Source organism: Pan troglodytes, chromosome 19 (genome assembly GCF_028858775.2).
Source record: "Pan troglodytes isolate AG18354 chromosome 19, NHGRI_mPanTro3-v2.0_pri, whole genome shotgun sequence".
In the NCBI taxonomy this organism is placed as follows: domain Eukaryota; kingdom Metazoa; phylum Chordata; class Mammalia; order Primates; family Hominidae; genus Pan; species Pan troglodytes.
Window position 1 is genome coordinate 81,838,010 of NC_072417.2, and position 27,479 is coordinate 81,865,488.

At 38.6% G+C, this 27,479-nt stretch overlaps 1 protein-coding gene across 6 annotated transcripts in view; it reads right to left on the reverse strand.

The window, feature by feature from the left end:
* Positions 1 to 8,091: 8,091 nt before the first annotated feature.
* ABCA8 (ATP binding cassette subfamily A member 8) overlaps positions 8,092 to 27,479 on the reverse strand; it is an 88,742-nt gene continuing 69,354 nt past the window's right edge. For all 6 annotated transcript variants that reach the window (XM_009433142.5, XM_009433140.5, XM_009433141.5 and 3 more), the window contains 14 exons: positions 26,025 to 26,144; positions 25,160 to 25,225; positions 24,619 to 24,710; positions 23,427 to 23,547; positions 22,688 to 22,805; positions 21,945 to 22,036; positions 18,331 to 18,491; positions 17,439 to 17,514; positions 17,271 to 17,365; positions 16,417 to 16,536; positions 16,062 to 16,202; positions 10,500 to 10,579; positions 9,103 to 9,158; positions 8,092 to 8,986 (listed from right to left, as the gene is read on the reverse strand). In XM_009433142.5, the coding sequence (XP_009431417.4) occupies positions 8,888 to 8,986; positions 9,103 to 9,158; positions 10,500 to 10,579; positions 16,062 to 16,202; positions 16,417 to 16,536; positions 17,271 to 17,365; positions 17,439 to 17,514; positions 18,331 to 18,491; positions 21,945 to 22,036; positions 22,688 to 22,805; positions 23,427 to 23,547; positions 24,619 to 24,710; positions 25,160 to 25,225; positions 26,025 to 26,144 (1,437 nt within the window). In that variant the 3' untranslated portion in view covers positions 8,092 to 8,887. The remainder of the gene's footprint in view (positions 8,987 to 9,102; positions 9,159 to 10,499; positions 10,580 to 16,061; positions 16,203 to 16,416; positions 16,537 to 17,270; positions 17,366 to 17,438; positions 17,515 to 18,330; positions 18,492 to 21,944; positions 22,037 to 22,687; positions 22,806 to 23,426; positions 23,548 to 24,618; positions 24,711 to 25,159; positions 25,226 to 26,024; positions 26,145 to 27,479) is intronic.

The window sequence follows — 27,479 nt, forward strand, 5'->3', positions numbered from 1 at the left end:
ATGGATGACTTTGAGGCGGTCCAAGACTTTGGTGGAGGAAGTTACTGCAGATGTGGTGAAAATAGCAAGAGAACTAGAATTAGAAGTGAAGCCTGCAGATGTGACTGAATTGCTGCAATCTCATGATAAAGCTTGAATGGACAAGGAGTTGCTTCTTATAGATGATGAAGAAGTGGTTTCTTGAAGGTGAATTTACTCCCGATGAGGATACTGTGAATGTAGTTGAAGGGACACAAAGATTTAGAATATTATATAAATGTAATTGATAAAACAGCAGCAGGGTTGGAGATGGTTGAGTCCAGTTTTGAAAGAAATTCTACTGTGGGTAAAATGCTATCAAACATTATTGTACGAGACAGAGAAATCTTCTGTGAAAGGAAGAGTCAATTGATGCAGCAAATTTTGTTGCTGTCTTATTTTAAGAAATTGCAACAGCTCCCCAGTCTTCAGCAATCATCACCCTGATCAGTCATAGCCATAAATATTGAGGCAAGACCTTCTACCAGCAAAAAGATTATGATTTGCTAAAGGATCAGATGATCGTTAGCGTTTTCTTTTTAGCAATAAAGTACTTTTTCATTAGGATATGTGCATTTTTTTGCACATAATGCTATTGCACACTCAATAGAGTGTGAACATAACTTTCATATGCACTGGGAAACCAAAGAAATTGTGTGACTTGCTTTATTTTGATATTAACTTTATTGCGGTGATCTGGAATGAAACCTACAATATCTTCGAGGTCTTCCTGTAGGTCTCATCTATATTTTTCTTAGTTGTGAGGGGAAGGATCAGGACACAAATTTTAAATTATCAAAAAAAAAAAAAGAGTAAGGACATTCTGGAATTTATAAAAAGAATATTAAGCCTCTCATCTTTCAAAATCTTGCTATTTGCCCTCTACTGTGTGGTGGTGATGGTTTAATTTCTTCCCTCAATCCTTTCACAGCTGGTAATGGTCTCCTTATTGAAGGAGAAAAAGGATGTCTCTTGAGACACTCAGTTCCCACCACTTAAAGACAACTGCATATCTTCCCTGTTCTCTTTAGCATCTCTTGTTCAATGTATTTCTTGGCCTCTCTGGGATCTTAGACGATTGTACATATTTTTTTAATTGCAGGAAAAGTCCTCCCCTATAGTTTTAATTCAATAAAGTCTTTAAAAGACTTTGTTGAAATTTGAAATTTGCACAGGCCTAGAGAGAAGGAGAGGTAAGAAAGCAGAAAAGCAATTTAAAGCACAGAAACTGGAATAAGCAGGAGCCCAGGACAGAGAGACAGAAACCATATTTCCTTGACCCTAGTTTACCTGGTTGAAAAGTGAAGAGTTGGCCGGGCACAGGGGCTCATGCTTGTAATCCAGGACTTTGGGAGGCTGAGGCAGGCGGATCACCTGAGGTCGGCAGTTCGAGACCAGCCTGACCAACATGGAGAAACCCTGTCTCTACTAAAAATACAAAAAAATTAGCTGGGTGTGGTGGCGCATGCCTGTAATCCCAGCTACTCGGGAGGCTGAGGCAGGAGTCGGAAGTTGCGGTGAGCCGAGATCGCGCCATTGCACTCCAGCCTGGGCAACAAGAGCAAAACTCCATCTCAAAAAAAAAAGAAAAGAAAAAAGAAAAGTGAAGAGTTGGTTCGTTAGGCATCAGAATTGTTTCTTCCATGCCAATAAATTAATTTTAGTTGAACGTATCTTTCAAATACAATTTGGTATAGTGTCTACACAGAGTAAAAAGAAAACAAAGAGAAGTTAAAATAATTTTATAGACTATGAGAAGAAAAAGAAGGGTAGTATAAGATTGGCCATAAGAAGCAAAAGGAATTACCTTTCACGCAGCAATATGTTTCCTGCCTTTTGTGGCCTATAAATATAACTAGTTATGACATGTTGGGAGTAATATAATGTTTTCAGTTCCAGTTTTCTCACTGGCCTCTGAAATGTAAATATCTGCCAGTCAGTCATCAACTTTTTACAGTTCACCATGCTCTGTGTGGTTCTAGGTTTGTAATAATGGATTTCCTTTGCAGATATATCAGGTGACAACAGCACCAGATCTTGGGCTCACATAAAGCCACGTGAAGAGTTGGGCAGGGTTTTCCTTGCAAAAGAGCAGGTACAAAACATAAGCTCATTTGACACAGTTGTCAGTCTCATTTTTCCCAAAAATGTGGGTGTCTGTGGTATCAATGCTAGTTGGATCCATAGGCTGAATAAAAATCCTTTTTGGTGCTGAAACTCTGCCTGCCCTGGGATATCTCTCCCACTGACCTCCCAAGTACCTTCAGATAACAAAGATTGAGCTAGTTTGTACTGTTTTGTTGGATGACAGCATGAATTCTTCTATTGAAATAAATTTGTTTAGTGCATTATTTGCAGACATCTCAGTTGGCCCTTGGGAAATGAAGTAAAAAAAAAATAAAGAAAAAACAGGTACATTTTGATGTGTCACTGAAGAATTGAGGGAATAGGAGCAGGAAGGGAACCATCCAGGATGTGAGAGAACTTGGAGTTCTGGGAACAGCCAGGCAGCTGCTTGGTGCTGGTATTGCTTTTGTCATTTTTGGTTGCTATGGTCACCCTCTGAAGTGGGTACTGATATTTCCATTTTCCGGGTAATGAAACAAAGTCTGTGTAGATGATAAATGGCAGATCCCAGATTAAATTTAGGTCAAGATCTTAATCACTGTGCCATTCAGCAGCATTTACTGCAGGAAGAGAGTGAATTTTAGTCATCTATTGTTTCCCAGAAGGAAAGGTGTGCACAAAACTGGCAGAGAAAGCTCAGACCATCATCTCCCTGACTCAGAAAATCTTGCTTAATTATGTTTTACACATGTAGTTAATCATGTATCTTGTACTTTTAGAGGATTGTTCTAAGAAGTGTTTCTGCTTTCCACCACTTTTTACTGCCTTAATCATGATGTGGTGTTTTCTTTGTTTACATTTTGGTAGAAGATTGATTAAAGCAGCAAACTAGCTCTAATTGTGTACTTATAAATATTCTTTAATCTTCCCAAGTGTTTATATTTTCTCTTCCTAATTTGATTACAAGCATTTCAAAAAGCAGAACTATATCCAATTCATATTGAGTTCTCCAAAAAGTGTTTAATAAATGCTTGGAAGCAAAATGGGCTAATGGCAACTTTATGAACTTCAGGCTTAAGAGAGAATCCAGTTGGTTGTACCTCTTAGAGAAGGTATATGGCAATGACATAATTTTACTATTATTGGTCCTAAATAACCTCAAGATACAGTAGAAACTGTGGTCTTATTTTTAAAAAGAATAGTCAATGCAAATTTCAAAATTTGACAGATCCAAATACACACCAGTGTTAAATGCTAGTTTAACACACACCACACACACACAAACACACACACACACACAAACACACACACACACACGTATGGTATTTTAAGATTCACTGTCCATATGATATCCATACTATTCAAGATAGTGATATTAGAATTTAAGCCAGTAAAAGTTTAGCTCTTTTGAAATAGGTATAAATCTTATCAGTATATAAGAAGGATTTATGACTCTGGGATAACATATTCAAAGTGCTGAAAGAAAATAAAGAAACTGTGAATCAGATACTTGATATCCAGCCTACCTACTATTCAAATGTGAAATTGGAAAAAATTACATTTTCAGATAAATGGAAACTGAAATAATAATTTATTGCCAATAGACCTGCTATAAAACAAAACAAAAACTTAAAGGACATGATTTCATCTGAAGGTAAATGAGACTAGATGGCATTTCAGTTCTTTAGGGAGAAACAAAGAACACCAGGCATTGTAAAAATATAAGCAAATAAAATAAATGATGCGTATTTTCTTTGTTTCCTTAATTTTGTTGATATAATATGGCTTTTTAAAGCAAAACATTACATTATATTGATGGTTTTTATAATGTACATAGTTGAGATATGTAACAAAATGTGGTGCAAGGATGGGAATAAATTGAAATATACTATCACAGAGGTTCTTTATTATGCAAGAAGAAAGTCAGTATCAACTCTATATAGATTAGCATAAATTTAATATGTGTTGTAATTCCCAGAGCAGCCACTAAAATGTATGTGAAGAGAATCTGCTAGAAAGCCAATAGAAAAATTAAAATTGAATGCCAGTAAAAGGCAAGATAGGAAAAAACAAGGCAACAGTAATAACTACAATATCTGAAAAAAGAGACACAAATATTAAATGATACAATCCTATGAATAACTACATTAAATGTAAATGAACTTAATATTCCAATCAGAAGATAAAGACTCATACTTGATATAAAAGCAAGAACTAAGTATATGCTGTGTACAAGAGATACATTTGAACTACAAAGACACAAATAGACTAAAGGTAAACACATGGAAAAAGATATACCATGAACAAGATAGCCAGGAGAAAGCTGCAGTAACTATGTTAATATTAAAAATAGACTTCAGGATAAGGAGGGACACTACAAATGATAAAAGGGTCTGTGCATTAGGAAGATATAACAATTTTAAATGTACATTTGCCTAATAACATTGTGAAAATATGTGAGACAAAATCTATGAAGAAAAATAAGGATAAGCAGATAAATCCACAAACGTGGATGGAGACTTTAACACACACTCTAAGTAGCTGACAGAATAATCAGATCTAAAAAGAGATATAGAAAGTCTAAATGACACTGTCAATGACTTTATCCCAATTGACATTTACAGAACACTAAAACAACAACAGCGGAACACACATTTTAAAAAGCACATCTATATAGATACGCATAGTTAACACCCAGTATTTGCACTCTGAGATGCCTAGTGAGATCTGTTTACATACAAATTAAATAATGCAAACAATGGTGAGAGGACGGAATTGTCAGCAAAGAGTGTGAGAGAACTTTTGTTGCAAATGGCAAAGTTGTATACCACAATTGAGGCATTGGATGATATATATATAAATCCTATATATATATATACACACACACACACACACAATTTGATGAGATTTGACAAATGCATATATTTGTCAAAAAATATATATCAGTATGTGTTTGTCAAAACTCATCAAATTATACATTTAAAATTGCTGACTTTTATTGTATATAAATTACACTGTAATAAAAATACTCATCCTCTAAAACCCAATGATGAACTCTTCTGAATGTTAAAAATGGAAGGAATAAATGGGTACAATTTATTTCCACAAAAATATCATCACCTTTTATTTACCAATAATGCATACATACATAGCTTCCATTTTCAATAATTGCTTTATAGATATTTTTAATGATACTGAGTAGCCATTACTCTTTTTTTGGGGGGGGGTACTTATTTTTTTTCTTTTATTATTATACTTTAAGTTTTAGGGTACATGTGCACATTGTGCAGGTTAGTTACTTATGTATACATGTGCCATGCTGGTGTGCTGCACCCACTAACTCTTCATCTGGCATTAGATATATCTCCCAATGCTATCCCTCCCCCCTCCCCCCACCCCACAACAGTCCCCAGAGTGTGATGTTCCCCTTCCTGTGTCCATGTGATCTCATTGTTCAATTCCCACCTATGAGTGAGAATATGCGGTGTTTGGTTTTTTGTTCTTGCAATAGTTTACTGAGAATGATGATTTCCAATTTCATCCATGTCCCTACAAAGGACATGAACTCATCATTTTTTATGGCTGCATAGTATTCCATGGTGTATATGTGCCACATTTTCTTAATCCAGTCTATCATTGTTGGACATTTGGGTTGGTTCCAAGTCTTTGCTATTGTGAATAGTGCCGCAATAAACATACGTGTGCATGTGTCTTTATAGCAGCATGATTTATACTCCTTTGGGTATATACCCAGTAAAGGGATGGCTGGGTCAAATGGTATTTCTAGTTCTAGATCCCTGAGGAATCGCCACACTGACTCCCACAATGGTTGAACTAGTTTACAGTCCCACCAACAGTGTAAAAGTGTTCCTATTTCTCCACATCCTCTCCAGCACCTGTTGTTTCCTGACTTTTTAATGATTGCCATTCTAACTGGTGTGAGATGGTATCTCATTGTGGTTTTGATTTGCATTTCTCTGATGGCCAGTGATGGTGAGCATTTTTTCATGTGTTTTTTGGCTGCATAAATGTCTTCTTTTGAGAAGTGTCTGTTCATGTCCTTCACCCACTTTTTGATGGGGTTGTTTGTTTTTTCCTTGTAAATTTGTTTGAGTTCATTGTAGAGTCTGGATATTAGCCCTTTGTCAGATGAGTAGGTTGCAAAAATTTTCTCCCATTTTGTAGGTTGCCTGTTCACTCTGATGGTAGTTTCTTTTGCTGTACAGAAGCTCTTTAGTTTAATTAGATCCCATTTGTCAATTTTGTCTTCTGTTGCCATTGCTTTTGGTGTTTTAGACATGAAGTCCTTGCCCATGCCTATGTCCTGAATGGTATCCATTACTCTTAACCTTCTCTCAATGTACTTTGCCATCAATAAAAATAGTCGTTCTTATTCTTAACAATTTTAAGAAGGTCGTATTGATTATAGAGTATTGCATTTTTACTTGATATTCACAAAAGGAGCCATGGGCTATAATCTAGTGGTTCTCAAATTTAGCATGCATGAGCATTACCTGGAGGGCTTGTTAAATACAGATTGCTGGGTCCCATCTCCAGAGTTACTAATTCAGTAATTCTGTGTGAACCTCTGGATTTTGCATTTTTAGCAAGTTCCCACATATGGTGATGATATTGGCACATGAACTATATTTTGAGAACCAATATTATGAAGACTATGGAGAATAAAGGTGATCATCGGTTTTTCATGTGCGTTCAAGAGAGCAATTTGAATCTATACATGAGGGGCAGCACACGAAGCACAGATAAATTTTTTTTTTTAGTCCAAGGATCTCCAGAGTCACTCACTTATTTGAGAGAGACTGTTAGCCAAAATATATTGTTGTTACATTAAGTATTTAATTATGTACCTTTTCCAGGAATGACTCAACAAAGGAATAAACTTCTTTGCTCAAAAAATACATGCAATTTTAATATTAATTTCAACATTTTCTCATAGTCTGGATGAAAACTCCACTAACATAAAAACCATGTCTTCTTGTTTAGCTTAGTAATACAGCTAGAGTAAGCATTCCTAACTATCAATGGTGAAGTACCCTGTATATTGATGCTCTTCAGTTTTTCTTGCTTAGAATGTTGTTGTTCTTTTTTCCCCTTATGAATTCAGTTTTCTTTAAAATGAAGGTTAAATTCCTTTTCACTCATAAACATCTTCATTAGATAGCCTTAGTTCAAAATGGATCTTCTTAATTTTTGTAGACAGTACCTTTGTTGATAGCATGCCATGTAACATTTGATTATCGTTATCTTTTTGCTTTCTACTAAGTATGTGTAATTTCACTTCTGATTAAATTGTAAGCACATCAAGAAGCTTCTGGGCTTTCTATGTCCACTGCCTTCTGAATTAAGTTATCAATAAGTGCTTGAGTCAGCTTGAGGTAGTGGGAAAAACATGGGCTTTGGTATCAGATGTTGTTGAATGCTGGATGGGCTAATTACCAGTTAGTGATCTTGGTTAAGTTACTTATCCTCTTTGAACACAGATTTGCATATCTAAAAATGAGAAGGGTTTAATTCCTGTGAAATCCACCCCAACTAGCAGCAATGGAGTACACTAAGGCTGGACAAGGTTGTAGGATTTACTCCAAATGCATATCTAAAAAATAAGACTTATATTTCGTGGGATTCCAAATCCCAGCATATTTCTGTATAACACAAAAGTTGAATTAGATAGGCAAACTTAAGCCCAAGCAAATAGAAATATGAGTATTCTTTTCTATGTTAACTGTCTGGTTTTATGGTTGTAAACATGAAGGAGTGCAGTACCAGGAAGTATGTGGAGTTGGTGTTTCATTATTATACTTGGTAAACAAGAGTAATAATTAGGCTAATATCACAAACATTGGCCTAAATATTAGTTTAGCAGAAAATCCTATTTTGATGGTCTTAAAGTCCAGTAATTATGCTTATATTAGAAAATATTTTTAATGAAATTTGTAAGCAGGAAGCCACCAAGTTAAGAAAAAGACACATGAAATAGAAAACGTATTTCAAAACTATATATATGAGATTTATTTCACATTTTCTACCTACTCAGTCATGTGAGCTGTTGCTACATTTGTGAACTTTCTGAAACCAAGTGACAAATATCCACAAAAGATCATTTACAATGTAGACATCACTAAAGTCTAGATTTAAAAGTCCAGTGAAAATGGCACACAGTTGGCTTACAGAAATAAAAAAGTACAATATATTTGAAATAGTAGGGTTTGGGTTTTCCATTTATGCCTACATCATGGTGTTACCTGTGGATATGTTATCAACGATATTGATATCAGATACTATGACCCATGACATTTAGTATTTTTAGCAATAAGAAGCACACTTAAATCTATTTCAAAAATATGACATGTTAAATTCTTAGGAAAATATCAACTTTACAAAGTATCATACACCTAGAAAAGTAAACATATGAATTTCTCAGTCTAGGTTAGAAAAAATGTGTTTTAAGATTTGTATTAAAAAAATTTAAACAAAATTTGTTTCTCATATCTAGAAACTTATATGATCATATAAAAGTAAATTTATTTATTCAGTATTATACAGAACAATGGAACCAGGATGGCCTGCAGAGATACAGAGGCTGTGAGAGGAGGCTGGCTTAGTCAAATGCCTCTGTCCACACTGACGTGGCACTTACCCAGCACCCGAACCTCCTCCTCCCACCACACGGAGAACCATTTCTGTACTTACAATATAGTTTCTAAAAATAGAACATTGATGCTATAAAAATAAATGTATTAAAAAAACCACGGGTTTAAACAGGAACACAGAATTTGGGGTTTTAAGGCTCTTCCTGGGGGAGGAGCTTCCACTTCACTGAGGGATCAAAATCCTCCTCAAAATCACCCAGCTCCTGCTCCTTGGAGAGCTCCAGGAAAACCTGAAAGGGAGGAAGGAAATAGAGAGAGGAGAACAATGCCGTGCTGCCTCTGCAGCTCCAAGGGAATGCATTATACACATATACCATGGATGATACGATCCCTAAAAATGACCCACCTGCTCCAGGGTAGACTGTGAGAGACTGTACTCCTCCAGGTCGAAGCTCTGTTTAACTGCATAGGGATGAGCACGTATTAGTTCATATACTGCATATCTAGAGGTCTCATAAATCAGCATATAGTACAAATGATATATTTTTGAAAAATCTTAAATAGGTTAAGGTAATATTCATTCATGTCTTAAGTACATCGTTCAGTTAAGAATACACCAATGCATTTACTTAGGTTTGGGAGAAAAAGCTCTTGAATGATGCTTGTATGTTGTGCAGTTTTTGCGAACTGTATTTAAAGGAGAAAATGCTACTGAGTAAGCTTTCTTTCTTGCCTGTGGGCCAGTGGGTTTTGCACATTCAACACAAACAGGTGGAAGGCAGACACATTTTGAAAAGGCTTGTATCAGAAGATTATGGAGAAGGATTTGTGAGCCTTTTTAGAGAGCAGGTATCTTCACGGACCTCTATCCAAAAACCATTGCAGCTTCCTCTGATTGGGTTAGGAACTGTTCTTTTGACCAAAATAGACTGGGAGAGGCGGTTAGAGCTCTAATAGGAGCTCAGCAGATTGGAAATATGCCACCAAAAGTTTCAGGTCAGTACTGGGCTTAATGCCAACCTGGAGAGTGCTGTGAATGACCACGTGGCCCAGAAAGTTGGAGAGCTCACATACATCAGAGAATGAAAAGAAGATGCATTACTGTGACCACAGATGCTCTCAAGGAGAGAATCAGACAATTCCTGATGCTCTAGCAAGTTAGACAATTCCTCTAGAACTAGAAGATCTGAATCTCTTCCTTAGGGCAGAGGATAAGCAAGCAAAGATATATCACTGAGCAGTGACAATGAAAACAGTATAGCGAGGGAGTTCTGACTAGCACAGTTCAGAGTAGCAGAGTTAATGAGCTAAAATTGCAAGGAAAACATGAACCTGTGATGACAGATGCAGGGCAGTTAGTTCTAAAATGTGACAGATGCGAGGAGATTGTTTCAATGACCAGACAGGAGTCAGTTTCTTAATATACAGCCTAAGACAGTAAAATAATATGCCAGTCCATGGAAAAATTTAATTTTAAATATGTATGCATAGATGTTTCAAAAGAAAGTTTTCTTAAATGCATATATAACTGAGTTTTGACTTAGGTTGTACCAACATACGTGCAAAAATACATGACAAAACCCCACAAAGCAAAAGTGAAAAAAATCACTCTCATTATCCCCTGGCACACACACAGAGAATCCCTCTATCTCCTTGGTTTGGGTCTTCCTAAAATTCAATTTGAGACTGTAACTTTAAAATGTAATGCATTTTGTCACATTTCATTTTTGTCATAAAGATGATTATTTTATGATTTGAAATTATCTTCTTTCCAGGGTCGTACTTCAAAGTCATACTTCTTACCCTTCTCTAATTTGAAGAAAGCTTGGGCTAAAGGTTGCACATCTTCCACTGGCAACTTATAAACCATCAGAGAGGAGTACCTGAGAGAAAAGGAGAGGTAAGAAGAGTGATACCACCTGTGCCAGATGTGAACTGATGGCAATCATCTCTCTGGTCTTTTTTTTTTTTCTTTTAAAAAATGGTGTTAGGAACATTTAACATGAGATCTACCCTGTTAACAAATTTCGAAGTGAACAATCCAGTACTGTTGACTATGAGTATGTAGGGTCCCCCAGTTTCCTACACATTTTTCTGTGTTCTGACCAAAAATCAGATGGTCTTGGCTGCTCTGTGATCTGGCCAACAGAAGGTCTTTCCCAGCTGGTTTGAACCCAAGCTAGGGCCTTGAACATTCCCAGGAACAGATAAAGCTATTCAGATTGTTGTCCAAAACAACTAACCCCGACCCTGTGCCAAATTCCTTAAACCTTCATAAAAACTCCATAACCTGACCCCTCACTGTAGACATGCCTGGGTAGAACACCCCTTTTCTCTCACTGTTCATCTCGAAAATTGCTGCAGCCCACTCTGTAAGGAAGTTGCCCTGATAAATGATTTGGACTGATCACCGTGGACTTAGTTCTGTTTTTGGAATCCCAACCGGCCCCATCTTGGGACAGTTTGGGGAACTCTCTTGTGGAAACTCCCCTGCCACTGTGTTTGGGGTGATTCCAGCTGCAGGTTCAGTGGGACAAAAGAGAGTATAATGATGTACAGAAGATCTCTAGAGCTTATTCATCTTGCTTAACTAAAATTTTACATCGATGATGAGTAACTTCTCATATTCTTCTCTCCCCAGCCCCTAGTACTATTTGATTCTATGAATTTGACTATTTTAGGTATCTTATAAGTAGAATCATGCAGAGTTTGTCTTTATGTGACTGATTTAGTTCACTCAGCATAAAGTCCTCAAGGTTCATCTGTGCTGTCACATGTTGCAGAATTTCTTTTCAAGGTCAGATAGTATTTCATTACATGTACCTAACACATTTACTTTATCCGTTTATCTCTCAGTGAACACTTAGACTGTTTACACATCTTGGCTATTAAGAATAGTGCTGCAATGAAAATGTGGGTGCAGGTATCTCTTTGAAATCCTGATTTCAGTTCTTTTGGATACATACCCAGAAATGCAATTGCTAGGACGTAAGATAGTTCTATTTTTGATATTTTGAGAATCTACCATATTGTTTTCCATAGTGGCTGCACCATTTTTCATTTCTACCAAAAGTGTGCAAGCATTCCAATTTCTCCACCTCCTTAGCAACAGTTATTTTTTTCGGGGGAATAGCCATCCATCTTAGTCCAGTTTTTTGTTGCTATGACACTATACCACAGACTGGGCAATTTATAATAAAAATAATTTATTTCTTATTATTCTGGAGGCTGGGAAGTTACAGATTGAGGGGATACATCTGGTGAGGGTTTTCTTGCTGTGTCATAGCTTGGCAGATGGCATTATAGGGTGGGAGGGGCACTCAAGAGACAGCCAAACTGGCTTTTATAACAGACCCACTCCCAAGATAACTAACTTACTCCCGAGATAACCCATCAATCCTTGAATAGATTTCTCCACTCATGAGGGCAGAGCTTTCATGACCTAATAATCTCTTAAAGGTCCCACCTGGTCCTACCTTTTAATACCATCAAAATGGTAATTAAATTCCGACATGAGTTTTGGAGGGGACACTCAAACGATAGCACCATCCTAACAGATGTGAGGTGATATCTTATTGTGGTTTTGATTTGCATTTCCCTGATGACTAATGACATTTAACAGTTTTTCATATACATGTTCATTTGCATATCTTCTTTGGAGAAATGTCTATTCAAGTCCTTAGCACATTCTTAATTGGGTTATTAGTTTTTTTTGCTATTGGAGTTTAGGAATTTCCTATACACAGTCATGGGCCACATAATGATGTCATAATCAATAATGGACTACATATATGACAGTGACCCCGTAAGCTTATAATGGAGCTGAAAAATTCTATTGCTTAGAGACATCATAGCCATGATGACATTATAGCATAACATATTACTCATGTGTTTGTCGGGATGCTGGTGTAACCAAACTTACTGTGCTGCCAATCATAAAAAAGTATGCAATTATCTATAGTACACAATACTTGATAATGATAAATTACTATGTTGCTAGTTTATGTATACACTATACTATACCATACTATACTTTTTATCATTGTTTTAGAGTGTACTACTTCTACTTATAAAAATGTTAACTGTAAAAAAGCCTCAGGCAGGTCCTTCGGGAGGTGTTTCAGAAGAAGGCATTGCACAGGGATCTAGAACTGGAAATACCATTTGACCCAGCCATCCCATTACTGGGTATATACCCAAAGGACTATAAATCATGCTGCTATAAAGACACATGCACACGTATGTTTATTGCGGCATTATTCACAATAGCAAAGACTTGGAACCAACCCAAATGTCCAACAATGATAGACTGGATTAAGAAAATGTGGCACATATACACCATGGAATACTATGCAGCCATAAAAAATGATGAGTTCATGTCCTTTGTAGGGACGTGGATGAAATTGGAAATCATCATTCTCAGTAAACTATCGCAAGAACAAAAAACCAAACACCGCATATTCTCACTCATAGGTGGGAATTGAACAATGAGATCACATGGACACAGGAAGGGGAATATCACACTCTGGGACTGTTGTGGGGTGGGGGGAGGGGGGAGGGATAGCATCAGGAGATATACCTAATGCTAGGTGACGAGTTAGTGGGTGCAGCGCACCAGCATGGCACATGTATGCATATGTAACTAACCTGCACAATGTGCACATGTACCCTAAAACTTAAAGTATAATTAAAAAAATAAAAAAATAAAAAATAAACAAAAAAAAAAGAAGAAGGCATTGCTATCACAGGAGATGACAGCTCCACATGTGTCACTGCCCCGAAGACCTTCCAGTGGGATAAGATGTGGAGATGGAAGGCAGTGATGTTGATAATCCTGACTCTGTGTAGGCCTCAGCTAATGTGTGTGTTTGTGTCTCAGTTTTTAATAAAAAATGTTAAGTAGAAAAAATAAATGAATAATTTTAGAAATAGAAAATAGCTTATAGAATATGGATATGAAAAAAGAAAATATTTTTGTACAGCCATACAATGTGCTTGTATTTTAAGTTATGTGTTACTACAAAAAAGTTAAAAAGTTAAAAAAATTTTAGAAGTTTATAAAGTTACAGAACACTAAGGTTAATTTATTATTAAATAAATTTTAAAAGTAAATTTAGTGTAGCCTAAGTGTACAGTGTTTATAAAAGTCATGTACAGTAATGTCCCAGGCCTTCGCGTTCACTCACCACTGTCTCACTGATGGTCACCCAGAGCTACATCCAGTCTTGCAAGCTGCGTTCATGGTAAGTGCCCTATACAGGTGTATCATTTTTTATCTTTTATGCCTATTTTTACTCTATCTTTTGCTATGTTTAGATACAGAAGTTCTTATTGTGTTACAATTGCCTACAGTATTCCCTGCAGTCACATGCTGTACAGGTTTGTAGCCTAGGAGCAATAGGATATACCATATAGCCTAGGTTTGCAGTAAGCTACACCATCTAGGTTTGTATAAATTCACTCAGTGATATTCACACAATGATGAAATGGCTTAACGACCCATTTCTCTGAAAGTATCCCTATTGTTCAGCAGTGCATGACTGTATTTTGGACATTAACCCTTTGTCATATATATAATTTGCAAATTATCCTCCCATTCCATGGGTTGCCTTTCACTTTGTCAATTGTTTCTTTTGCTGTGTGGAAGCTTTCTAGTTTTATATCATCCCGCTTGTTTATTTTTGTTTTTATTGCCTATGCTTTTGTTGTCATATCCATGAACTCATTGCCAAGACCAATGTCATGAAGGTTTCCTCCTATGTTTTCTTCTAGGAGTTCAACAATTTCAGGTCTTATGTTTATGTCTTTCATCCATTTTGAGTTGATTTTTGTGTATGGCATAAGATGGGGTCTAGTTTCATTCTTCTGCATGTGGATATCCTGTTTTCCCAACACAATTGGTTGAAGAGACTATCCCTTCCCCATCATGTATTCTTGGCACGCTTTTTGAAGATCAGTTGGCCATATATTCAGGGATTTATTTCTGGGCTGTCTATTCTGTTCCTTTGATCTATATGTTGGTCTTTACACTAGTGCCATATTGTTTTGATTTGTGTAGCTTTGTATGTGGGTTGTTATTTCTATAAATGAGAGTCAGTTTTGTGTAGGAAAAAAGGGTAGGGTGAATTGATAATAATCAAAAGGAAGCAGTTCACAAGGAGAACTGGGGGAAGGGAGTGTAATACTCAGACAGTTTAGTGTTGTTGGCCCCTTGGATGGAAGTGAGTAGGTGCTGTCCAGATGATATTTCAAGATTTGCCAAAGTCATCTTCCACCTTGTTTTCTAACTGAATACTTGATCTTCAACTTCATCCTTCAACAAGGAATTTATACTGCATAGTTTCTTAAAGTTCCTCAAATAGAGTAGAAATCTAGATATATTTCCCACAAGTCACATATCTCTCCTTCTCCTCCATCCTACTCAAACTGCCTTCCTAATATAGGATAATGTAATTGAGCCTCTGGTTAGAAGAGCAGAAATTCAGCACCAAATAATGTAGGCAACAACATTTTTTAATATTTTGTTTCTCAGATAAATGTTTGTCTTTTCATCATTTGAAAATTAGGAAGATTTACATTTCATTTCACAAGACATCATTACATATATTTATGGTGCAGTCATTCTCACCTATTTCGCTTATTCCCTGTGGCTTCATGATGTATTTCTATACAGCCATGAGCTGGACATTGAATTATAGCATTGCTTTTCCATTTATATTACACTGTAGAAATATATTTTCCCACATTGTTATGATGACTTATTTCTCCTTGTTATCATTTTTTTCACCTAACTCCTAAATTATCTATCATCTGCTATAAATTCTAGGTGTTAAAAATGATCCTAAGGCTACTCTTTAATTTTTTTCTGTCTATGAAAATAAATACATCAGGATGATGCTGTTACCAGAATTTACATAAAATTGGAAATGTTAATTGATTTGAAATAAAATAATTAGGTTTACCTCTTGGTTCTGCCACTTGTTAACTCCTCATGTGACCTAACTTGTCTCTCAGCCAATTTCCTCTTCATAAAGATAATAATCAATTTCATTTACGAAGGATACTCACAACGCTTTTTTGAAGTCTATTCATTTTTTTACTGGAATAGCTATGTCTACGCTGAAAAGTCTCTGTAAGTTTTGGATAGGATAACACAATACCAGGACAGCCCCTGGCGCATAGTGGAACCATGACATTTGCTATATCAGCTCTTACATCTGCTTTCTCTTCTCTAGTTTACTTCCTGCAGAATCCAACAAATAATCTCTTTCTTTTAGGTTTTCTTTTTGAATGACTATCACTCAACGTAACTGACAAGTAACAGTGAACATTTGGTACCATTTCCAAAAGAGCAACCATGTTTACCTTTCCTGCCGAGCAGCCTGGGGGAAAAGCCTCAGGATCTCTGCATGGAGGGGCTCCACTTGTGCCAGGTTCTTCACCTTCATCTCCAGCAGGTAATCTTTGCCAAATTTGCTTTTCAGGTGTTGGATGGAACCGATACATCTGGAGAATGAGGTCATATGAGAAAGGAGGAAAAAAAAACCATTCAGTATATTGTTTGAGAACCTTGATTTGCTGCTAGCATTGTCTCAAGGTCCCTATTGTTAGACCTGGGCACAGTCATTTCAGCTGTTTTCAGTGATCTCTCCCTGCCCACCGACAAAAATTTCCAGCAATGCACGTTGGGCTCAAGTGTGGGTCCAGGACAGGCACTCACCTCAACCTCCCAGATACCATGATGGCCACTCGGTCACACACGGCCTCAGCCTCTGCCATGTAGTGGGTGGTTAGGAGGGCGCCCCTTTCCGTGTTTCTAAAGGTGGCCCGGATGGCCTGCCTATAATGTCAAGAGATTATTTGCAATTTAGGAAATCCTCTAATTAATCAGAAAGAGATAGAGAAAAGAATTTTTAACTGGCATGCATGTGAATAATTAGCAAAAAGAGATTAAGTAAAAGAGGGTTCTTAATAGGGCAGGTAGGATGAGGAAGGACAAGCTAGGTGAGAGCTGTTAAACTGGAATCATGCATTGGAAGAGGGGCGTTTACAGAACACAACATTCATTATAGGGTTGTGTTCAAAGAGAAGTGCTAAGCAAGAGAGGCTTGTTTGTGAGAAGTCTGTGTGAAGGGGAACAGAATGACATAAAATTTAACAACAGCGTCTCACAACCTAGTGAGAAGAAAATAAAATGTACAGTAAACACATACAATGACAACCATGTTTACACCTTAATGAGAACTACTGTTCTCATGCTAAGTACGGAACACTACGTGATTGTGATCTAGAAATGCACCTAAAAGATCAGCTGAGCACTTATGAAACTCAAGAGTGAGACCTATGGGCCCTAACAATGGTAATTCTTTCTTCAATAAGAAATGGTTGTAAAATATCATCAGGGAAAGATTTATTTTTATTTTTTTTTTGCAAAGTATTGGTTTTACAAGTGACATTGATAGTTTTTTTGTTCTCCATAAAAGAGTTTAAGGGACAATTTTTACAGAAGAAAAATGGTTCACAGGCTCCATGCAAGTCATCCGTGCTGTCCCTGACCGTGGTAATGTTCCTCACCACATTTGCTGCTGCCCCTCGGGGTCCATCCCGGTCGACGGCTCGTCCAGAAGCACCACTGACGGGTTCCCCAGTATGCTCAGGACAAAGCACAGCTGCAAAGGGAGGAACAGCCCATCTGGTTCCCATCTATAGCACTTGCAGAGCAACACCAAGCCCTGCCCGTACCTTTCTCTTTATTCCCTCTGACAAGGTCTTCACGGGAGACTTCAGCTGGTCCTGCAGCTTGAGCGCATCCACTAACCTGAAGGAAACAGGAGAGTCGTACAGTCTTCTTGACAAGAGGAAGTAGATAAGAGGATAACCCAAGCAAGGGTGGAGAAGCAGAACTCAAAAATGCAGTTCTGGAAATACATGTGGTGGGGGGGGCAGGGAAGGAGGGGTGATATTACTGGCTGACTTGCTCCCCTACAAAAGATAATATTGCTTTTTGAAGAAATAGAAGGACATGACATGATATCCAAATAGTTGTTCTATGACAGTCCAAATTTTAGTATTTTCTATACACTTTAGCAATGAATAATTACTTTTTAAATTTTAAATTTTATTATTATTATTTTTTTGAGACAAGGTCTGACTCTTTCCCCGAGACTGGAGTGCAGTGGTGTAATCTTGGCTCACTGCAGCCTCTGCCTCCTGGCTCAAGCCATCCTCCCACCTCAGTTTCCCAAGTAGCTGGGACCACAGGTGCGCACCACCATGCCCGGCTAATTTTTGTATTTTTGTATTTTTCTTTTTAATTTAGAGATGAGGTTTCACCAAGTTGCCTAGGCTGGTCTGAAACTCACGAGCTCAAGCAATCCACCTGCCTCGGCCTCCCAAAGTGCTGGGATTAGAGGCATGAGCCACTGCACCCAGCCTTTTAAAATTTTCTTATTTAATATGAGAAAGAAACTTAATACTTTGATATCCAGGAAAGGAGTTTCTAGTTGTAAATCTACCCAGTGTGACCTGGGTCAGCATTTAGAGTCTCCCGTCCTGAATTTCCTGTGAGGGTCATCACTCTCAACCTCCTCCACCCCTCCCTTGGGTATAGAACAGATGTGGCTCCTCTGTGTACCGTGTGATGGCAACCTCAGCATCCCCTTTCCTGAGCCCTTTCACGGCGGCGTACACCTCCAGGTGCTGCCTCACTGTCAGGTTGGGCCACAGCGCGTTCTCCTGAGGGCAGTACCCCAGGAACTCCAGGGCATCCCCTCCACCGCTCCCTTTCAGTAGCACCTGCAGATGAAAGTTCCCTCTCAGAACCTACCTTCTGCACTGCTTCTTTGAGTATTTCCATGACATCATTCTCTTCACGAACCTAGAAAAACTAGAGAAACTCTAAACCTCATTGGGTTTAATAATCTGTAATCATTTTGCATTGGAGAAAGGTTGTCAGAGAGTAAATACAGGAAAATAAGTGTGTCCACAGCCAACAATCCAATCTCAGCTGAAAAATCCAATATCCCATAAATGTGGTACCTGTCCATCCTGGCCAACAGTTTATATCCATTTTTTTAAAAATCACTGTCAAAATGAAGCATATTGATTGAATTACTATTTAACTTTGCTCATGGATCAACGTCTTTTGAGTACCTCCTATGTAACAAGTGCTGTGTTGCCTGTGGGTACAGCAGAGGGTGGAATAACTAATGCTTCGTTATCTGGAGTTTTCATTCTACTGAATGAATCAGGCAATAAACAAGTAGAGAAATGAACATGCAGAATAAAGACAGATCAAAAGTAGTGCTGTTATGGAAATTCAGGAGGCTGGGGTAAGAATAACTGGGGAAGTGGCAGTAGGTAGGGTAATTAGAAAGAGCGTGTCTGCTGAGGGGCCATTTCAACAAAGAGGAGAAGATGCTAGTCATGGAAAAAAGGCAAGAGGCAAGGAATCTGGGGCAGAGCAAGAGCGAGACCAAAGCCCTGTGTGGGGATGAAGCTTGATGTGGAAGCTTGACGGGGAGGACAAATATGTGGCAAGAGGGACAGGGAAGCCAGTTCCTGCAGCTGCCTGCAAGACAAGCAGGGATGTGTCCTTCCAGCCATAGAGCAGCAAGCGTTCACTGAAAGTATTTAATCAGGAGAATGCATGGATTAAAAAAAACTCACACTGGCTGATCCAATTAAGCTTATTTTGTGACATCCAAATGGCTGGCTTTCTACTTCAGATCAGACTTACCTTTTAAAGGTTTCATTCCAATGTATTAATGAGCAGTTATCTCCTTTCCTCCCATGCTTAATGAGAAATAAAATACTGACTTTGGACCCAGGTGGTGACTGAGTTGGAGGGTGTCCATGATTGAAGTTAAGGACTAAATTAGAGTTGGCCAAGCCACCAGCAGAGAGGAACCTTCATGAACATCTGCTCTCACTGTGGCTACAGAGGGATTGTGAATGTCGGTTTTCTCTTCTTTCATTAGTGGAGTATTTGTCAATAGCATTCCAAGCTGTCTTTTCCTTTCTTGGCTTGACTACTAGCCCCTTTCCCAGGGTACAGTTTCACAGGCATCTGCCTTATATTCTGTTCTGTACTTCCCTTGGACATTCTTTGTAAAAGAGTTCTTAAGGTTTTCTATCTTCTGCCATAGAATTTAGGAGAAAATGTTTTCTCTCTACCCCATGATGTCTCTCTTAGATAAACCTGAGCTCTTTTTCTGTTTGCCTAGCCACCTTATACAACTAAATTACAAGTACAATTAAAGTCAATTTCACCTCCTTGTATCTAATTTTTGATCTATTTCTTGAAAACACTCCCAAAACATAGTTGCATTTGCACAAAAATGTATGTTCCAATAACTAAGCACTTTGTGAAGGACAACTGTCTAATACAGTTTTTTAAAAACAGTTTTATGAAAGATTAAATATTACATACTGGAAAGACAATGCTCACTGAAAGTGCAAATCCATGTGACTGATGGCAGTATAAATAGGATGTGTGTGAATTCTGGCATTAATTTCAGCTCTGATGCTGGACATTCTCTCTTAATGCCTTTAATAATTACCCCTTGATGGTGGCTGCAGCCCGTCTGCAGCCATCACAGCAAAGATGCTGGCTGCAGCAAGGGAGACGTCTTAATACCTTTAATAATTACTCCTTGATGGCAGTGGCAGCCTGTCTGGAGCCACCACAGCAAAGATGCTGGCTGTAGCAGGGGAGGTGTGACTGGGGCTGTGTACTCTGGGGGACTGGCAGGGGCCAGAAACAGGTAAGAGCCCTGCCCTTTGCTGAATTGGAGCATCCTTTACTGAATCTCAGGGGCAGTTGCATGCTCCAATTTTGGAGCAAAGTTGTGGCCAAGCCCAGGTGCTGTTGCAACCCTGCTGGGTGTGTACGTGCCCAGGGTGGAACTGCCATGCCAGCCTCCTGCCACCTCAGCTCCCTCTGGATTTTGGGCCCTGACAAGTGTGGGAGGGATTCTGGGGGGGCGCTGAGGGCAGCTCAGCATGGACTTGCAGGTGCGCCTCAGCACAAACCACCTGGGTGCCATAGATGGCATGTTGATGGCAGCAGGCAGACAGGTTCCTGGATAGAAAGGGGTGGTTCTCTGGTGAAACCCCACCTTCAAGCCACCTTCAAGCCACCTTCAAGCTTCAGGGATGGCCTGAAGCCTGGGTGCCAGGCTGCCGGTTCTAGGTGGAGTCTGTGACCCAGAGTGAGAACTTATGATGCTTTTTCCAGGCCTGCCCATGGCCACTCATGGACCAAATGGCACACACTTCCTCCTTTCTGAGCCCATAAAAATCCTGGACTCAGCCAGATTCACACAGACATAGGGACTACCAGCTGCAGAAAGGAGCTACCCACTTTGGGTCTCCTCTCCATTAGGGGCTGGACACTCATCGAGATGACCTGCCTACAAATAGGAGACCCACTTTGGGTCTCCTGAGAGCTATTCTGTCACTCAGTGAAGCTCCACACCTCCAGTTATTCACATACCTCATTCTTCCTGGACATGGGACAAGAGCTCAGGACCTGCCAAATGGTGGGACTAAAAAAGCTGTAACACAAACAGGGCTGAAACATGCCCCCCACTTGCCATGTTGCAGGCAATGAGAAGCAGAGAAGAGCTGCAGCCCTTCGGGGATCCCAGACTTAGGGGATCCCCGAGCCAGGGCTGTGACATCCTTTTTAGGGCTCTGTGGTTTCTGGCACCTCCAAGCTTCTGGGTGCCACCACATTTTTTGGTGCCTGCAGTGGAAGCTGCTTGCAGTATGCAAGCATGGAGGTGGCGCCTGTGCCAGTGCCTGGAGCAGCCTGCCCCACCACAACCAGCATGCCTGGCTGTGTGCAGCAGCCAGACCCCATGCTTGCTCACACACCCATCACCGCTCTGCACCTGGCTCATTCTTGGCAGGCTTGGGATCCAGGCTGGTGGCATGAACAGAGTGCAGCCTGCTGAGCTGAGTGGACAGAATGAGCCCAGCGGGTCTGAGCCAAACTTGGGCAAAGGCGCCACCAGCTCCAGAGGTTTTGACTGGAAAAGCGACACCCTAAGGATTCTGTGACAACCTTTCAGTGCTTAGCTTTTGTGTGCATTTATGTGATAATTCGTGAATTTATTCTCATGGGTAGTTCATTAATCACTTCAGTTATATAAGGATTAAGTGGAATCTGTTGTTTTTAAGGTCATCAAATCTTATCAATCTATTTCACCATTAGATAACATATTTTCCACATAATTCACCTACCTGTCCAGCAGTTGGTTTTGTGTCTCCAGTTATCACCTTAATGGATGTGCTTTTACCAGCTCCATTGTGTCCTAATAATCCTAAAACTTCACCTGAAAAAAAGGTTACACTTAATATTAATCTATTTTAATGGTAACATTAAGAGTAAAACATAGTTGAAATCTCACTATGTGACAAGCATTTGCTATTAGTTGTCATTTAATTGTCACAACCACCCTGAGAAGTTGTTATTTTAGCCCCTTCTTATGTAGTTGGGGCAGAAGCTCTCAATGATGGGGTTACCTGTGCAAAGTCACTCTGATGGAAAGTGGCAAAACCACTCTTGGAAGCCAAGTGTTTCGGATTCTGTCTCCTGTGATCCTAACCTTGGTGCAATAATGGCACAAACTGAGGTCATCTAACACTTGCTGGCCAAGCCTTCAGAGTGTGCTAGCACATCTTGGTTCTCTTGTGAAAAACAATGAACTTTAGGAAATCAATTGTGTTCATTTAATAGAAATGTTATTACTTCAAAAGTTCATCTTATTAGAGAGCTTATGGTTTAGTTGTAGATGTGACTAGGCTCCTCTGTGTGAGGTGAGTTAATTTAAGTTAGAAATGAAACATATAAAAGAAGCTGTCATTGTCATTCTCCTCTGGGTCTGCATGTGAACCAAGAGGTGGTTTCCAGAATAATGCTCATTAGGAACCAGGAACCTCTGAGGAGGGCTCTGAGCCAGAAGTGGAAGATCCCTATGGCCAACCTTTTCTAACACAGAAGGAGACATTTCTCGTGGCTATCTTATTCTTCCTCTTGGAAAAACAGCCTTTCCTCTTCCCTGCATACTCCTTGCGTAGACAGCTGGCAATGATGACTGGCTTCTGTAAATGACAAGAAGTTATTATGTCAGACCTTAATTCTCTCCATTAGCTTTGAAACAAAATTCCATCTTCCCATTGGCTGGACCCTTTGTTGCCCCAGCCATGCATCAAAGAAGACCTTCTATTTGGTGACATGCTCCTTGGCCATGCCCTATCCTAACACTTGCTTTTGGAGAGGAGAGACTGTCATTTTCCTCTCCTACAAAGGCAGTTTTTTCAGGAGCACAGTATTTTATACAGCTTGCCTGTCCTTTCAGAACAAACAGGGGCAATGAAACTTAGAGAAGCACTGATTATCCTCAAACAACAAAACAAATGCTGCGGGCTGGACCTGACCCTGAATTTGTACTGTGCACTTTCTCCAACAAGCAATGATGTCTGCTGCTTAGCTCAGTTTCTGAAATTCTTTCTTGGCTTTAATAATTTCTATTGCACTCTATTTTTAATTTATTCTAAGAACAAAAGAGTTAACATGACTTTTAGTCTGCTCATTTAATCGTAAAAATGGCAATTACCTACTAAAATAGTGATCCTCATTTGTAAGGAATAGAGAAACTCAAAATCATTAGAGAATTAGACTGGTAGATTGACTAATAAAAAAACCTTTGTGTTATGTTTTACCTCATCAAAATTAGTAGAATTCAAGGCATTTGCTGTTCTCACTCTTTCCATCTGAACATCTTCATCCTCTCCTTCTGGTTCTTCTGGATTTTGACACACATCACTACTTCTTGGAGAAATTCTAGAGTCAAAACCATCCATTAATATTGATTTCTGGCTTTCATCTTTGTGTCAAAAGTTGCATTCTTTAAAGCGTATGTTTGAGTAGTACGAGCAATTAACAAACCATCATAATCTCCCTTCACAACTCTCATCCCCTTAAAACCTCCTTGCTTATCTTATCTATAGAAATATGTTTTTTTCAATATCAACTTGAAACCTAATAGCTGACGAAGAATTTTTATATCATAGCTCAATGAAGTAATTTTTCTGGGAACCCTGGCTTTGACACCACCATGTTGACATCATTATGTTTTCATGGGGAAAATGGGCCAGAATATTTGTAATCAGGAGTTTCTAGCAAAATACAAGTTAGATGCTTGATCTCTCATTTCTTCAGAATATGTGGCATATTGACTTTTCCTCCCCATTCTAAGTCTGATAATATCCAGGATATACTTATTCTAGTCTCTCTTCCCTTGAGTGCCTCCTTCATACTGATATCAGAAGATTTATTAAAGGTCTGCTTTCATCTTGGCAGTCTCCCATCCAACTTTCTGTAATAGCAAAAGATGAAACTGATGTGGTATGGGAGACACAGAGGGAGCAAGATGCTTATGGTCACTCTTCTTTGTATGGTGCCAAAAATAGTCTCAGCTTTTAAGTCCCATTAATAACTGAACCAGTCTGTGATCCACTGGCTGGGATGCTCACTACCAGGAAAAGAACACAGCTATTGCTGTGCTTGGCCGGTGGATCATTCTGTTCCTTCCTCCTGGATGAATGGCATTTATTCAACTGGCAATATATTGTTTGTTAGATGGGACCTGCCACATTTAAATTTCCCCAGTGCTCCACTGTGGATAGTGTCAGATAGAGCCTTAATTCTCCATGTTTCAGGTCCGTTTCTTCCACTAGATCATAATCTTCTTGGGTTTAGGTATCTGGATCTGTATTATTTGTATGGGCACATGGTTCCTACTCTAGCCTATCCTAGCACAACGGCACCTCTTTGTTAATGAATTGATTTATGCATGAAAAATATTTCACGATATTGATCAACAAAATAAAAATCTGATGTGTTTTTTCCAACCTAAAGAAAGGATCCTTTCTCATTGATTTCTTTCCAAACTTCCATTCCAGACATCGAAGAGTAAAAAGAAAAATGATAAAATGAAGGAAAGGCTAGGAATAAAGAGAGATGCACAATTAGAAACATAAAAAGATAATTGTTCAATATCAGAGATGTACTAATAATAACCGAACTTCTACAAAAATACATTCAGTGAAATAATTACAAACTCCTAATAACCTATCCAGCAAATTATGAAACTATCAAGTTCATTTTAAATCTTTTTTATAGAAACATAGGGAACAACTATAATTATGTGATATTATTACTTTCTCATTTCCTCTAACAGTTGTACAGAGTCCTTAAAATTTGGGAGGCACATTACCTGGTCATTTGATCTTTGTACAAATAATTCTTCCAGATTTTACAAGCATTATATCTCCTTGGGCTATAGATACCTATATCTCTAACTTAATAAAAAAAAGTTTCACAGTGTGTACAGAACTGAAAATTATTAAATTTAGTAAAAAGTGATAATTTTTAAAGAACAGTGTGTTCTTACAATTAGGAATACCAGAAATGGCTGTACATCCATTCGTTCTTCAGAAAAGAGAGAAGAAAAGAGAAGCTGCAAAAGAAAAGACAATTGCTAAACAGGGAGTTTTTTGTTTCCTGAATTTTGTCCACATATATGTGAATTGGCCCTAAACAGCCCTGCTAACATTTGACCATGAATATCACCTAAGTGTCCTTTCTAAAGTGTATAGCAAGGGGCTGTCTTCCTTCCTCCCAAGGTCTATGAGCTTTTGTTTGAAGCAATAGGATTTATCAATTACTAATCACCTGGCGAGAGAATCCTGGAGATCCGTGCTAACCTCCCCAAACAGTGAGAGACAGTGTTTATTCTTCTCACACAGAACTTCACACACCTTCCTGTGCCCATCGTTTCTCTTTGTGGGGCCCCTTCTCTTCCTTTCCCCTTCCTATAGATACCTCTTCACTCATGTACAGTAACTTCCTTCCTTTTGCATAGGTATAGGTATCAGTCAGCCAGAAAAAAGGACTTTGCTTATGTTGGGTGCTTCTTTAGAACTCTGAAATCCCAAAGATTAGGGACATTTCATTTGCTTCCTTCTAAAGCCAAGCACATCAAGGAGGAAATAAGGCCCCACATGAGTATAAGGACTACTCTGTTTCCCACTACCCCTTACCCTTCCTTCCCATATATTAATCAGGACCAAATTTTCCATTACCAGTCAGCTGGAACATATTGTTTTATCTGGGAGAAAATCATTTGGATTCCATCAGGCAGAAATCTTTGAACCCCATGCACTTTAAACATGTTGTAGTAGACCTTCAACATTGGGCAAAGCTTCACAATTGGTCATGAGTTTCAAGGGACTGGGACAGACTGTGTCATTACTTACATGAGAAGATAAGAACAAACAGCCAATCATTGTGGCAGGTGGTATTAAAAAAGTGAAGATAAATGGAATATCACTTTCGAAGATATTGAACGCAAATCCAGCCACAGAGAATACAGTGATCTAAAAGAAGCAAATATGAAGGTTAATCACTCTGAATTTCAATGTAAGTTCCAAATCGAGATGGCTCATCTTGAAGATATTACTAATTTCAACTCCAATCTTGCAAACCAAGCTGAAATCAGTATATCTCCATTAACAGTTTATTTTAGTGACTTAGCCAAATTCCTTTGGCCTAGAGTTTCACAAATGAGGTATCACTTGATCAATCTAGGATGTGATATGTAGAATTTTTTTCTCTCTTTTTTTTTTTTTCGAGATGGAGTCTTGCTCTGTTGCCCAGGTAGAAGTGCAGTAGCGTGATCATGGCTCACTGCAGCCTCAAACTCCTGGGCTCAAGTGATCTTCCTCCCTCAGATTCCCGGATAGCTGGGACTACAGGTGCATGCCAACATGCCCAGCTAATATTTTTGTATTTTTAGTAGAGATGGGGTTTCACCATGTTGCTCAGGCTGGCCTTGAACTCTTGGGCTCAAGTGATCCACTGACCTCGGCCTTCCAAAGTGCTAGGGTTACAGGTATAAGACACACCCAGTACCCATAGATATAATATTTTAATTAAAGTAAATAAACTTTAAAAAATAAACGTGGATGATCAAAAATCAAAGAAAACATTGAAATTGATATCTAGCAGGAATAAAACAACAAAAATGAAAGGTAAGACTTTTGGTAACTACACCAATGGGGAAATAGAAGCATTTAACAACATGGAATGGCTTAAGCAGAAGTACTAAAATACAAAATTAGGGATAACAGAAAGTGATAGGTACACTGGAAGCCCTCATATTTTACCTTCTAATACACTGTAATGACTACTTAAAAGTTTTTGTACTTCTAATTTCTCTGTCTTCCAAACCATCATTTTTATGGCTATCAAAGTATTCTTCCTGCAAGTTTATCTGTAATCCTATTTCTGTTCTGCTCTGTAAGCTTTTAAATTCTTGAGAACATCATTTAAGGGCTGCCATGATTTTATTTTTTGCCATAACTAGGACCATGGCCATTGTGCACCTTGTTTTTTGTCTATATCTAGGAGAGATTATTACCAGTTCCTAGGATCAGCTTGGGCTTTTCCTCTGCTAGGTTTCTGTTTGTTAGCTCTATTTGTACCTCATACTTCTCTTGGCTGAAATCTTACTCTTTTTCAGATTTCATCTTTTAAAAGAAATCTCTGCTTTCATTTTCACAAATGAATCTCTCCCTTGTCTGTTTTTCATGGACCTCTTTATTATTCAGTTGTATAATAGACTCTTAAGATGGAAAATAACTCGTGACTATTTTAACAAGTGGCTGCTTACTCATCTGTTTATCTTTTGAGAGCTCTTTCAGGATTGAAAC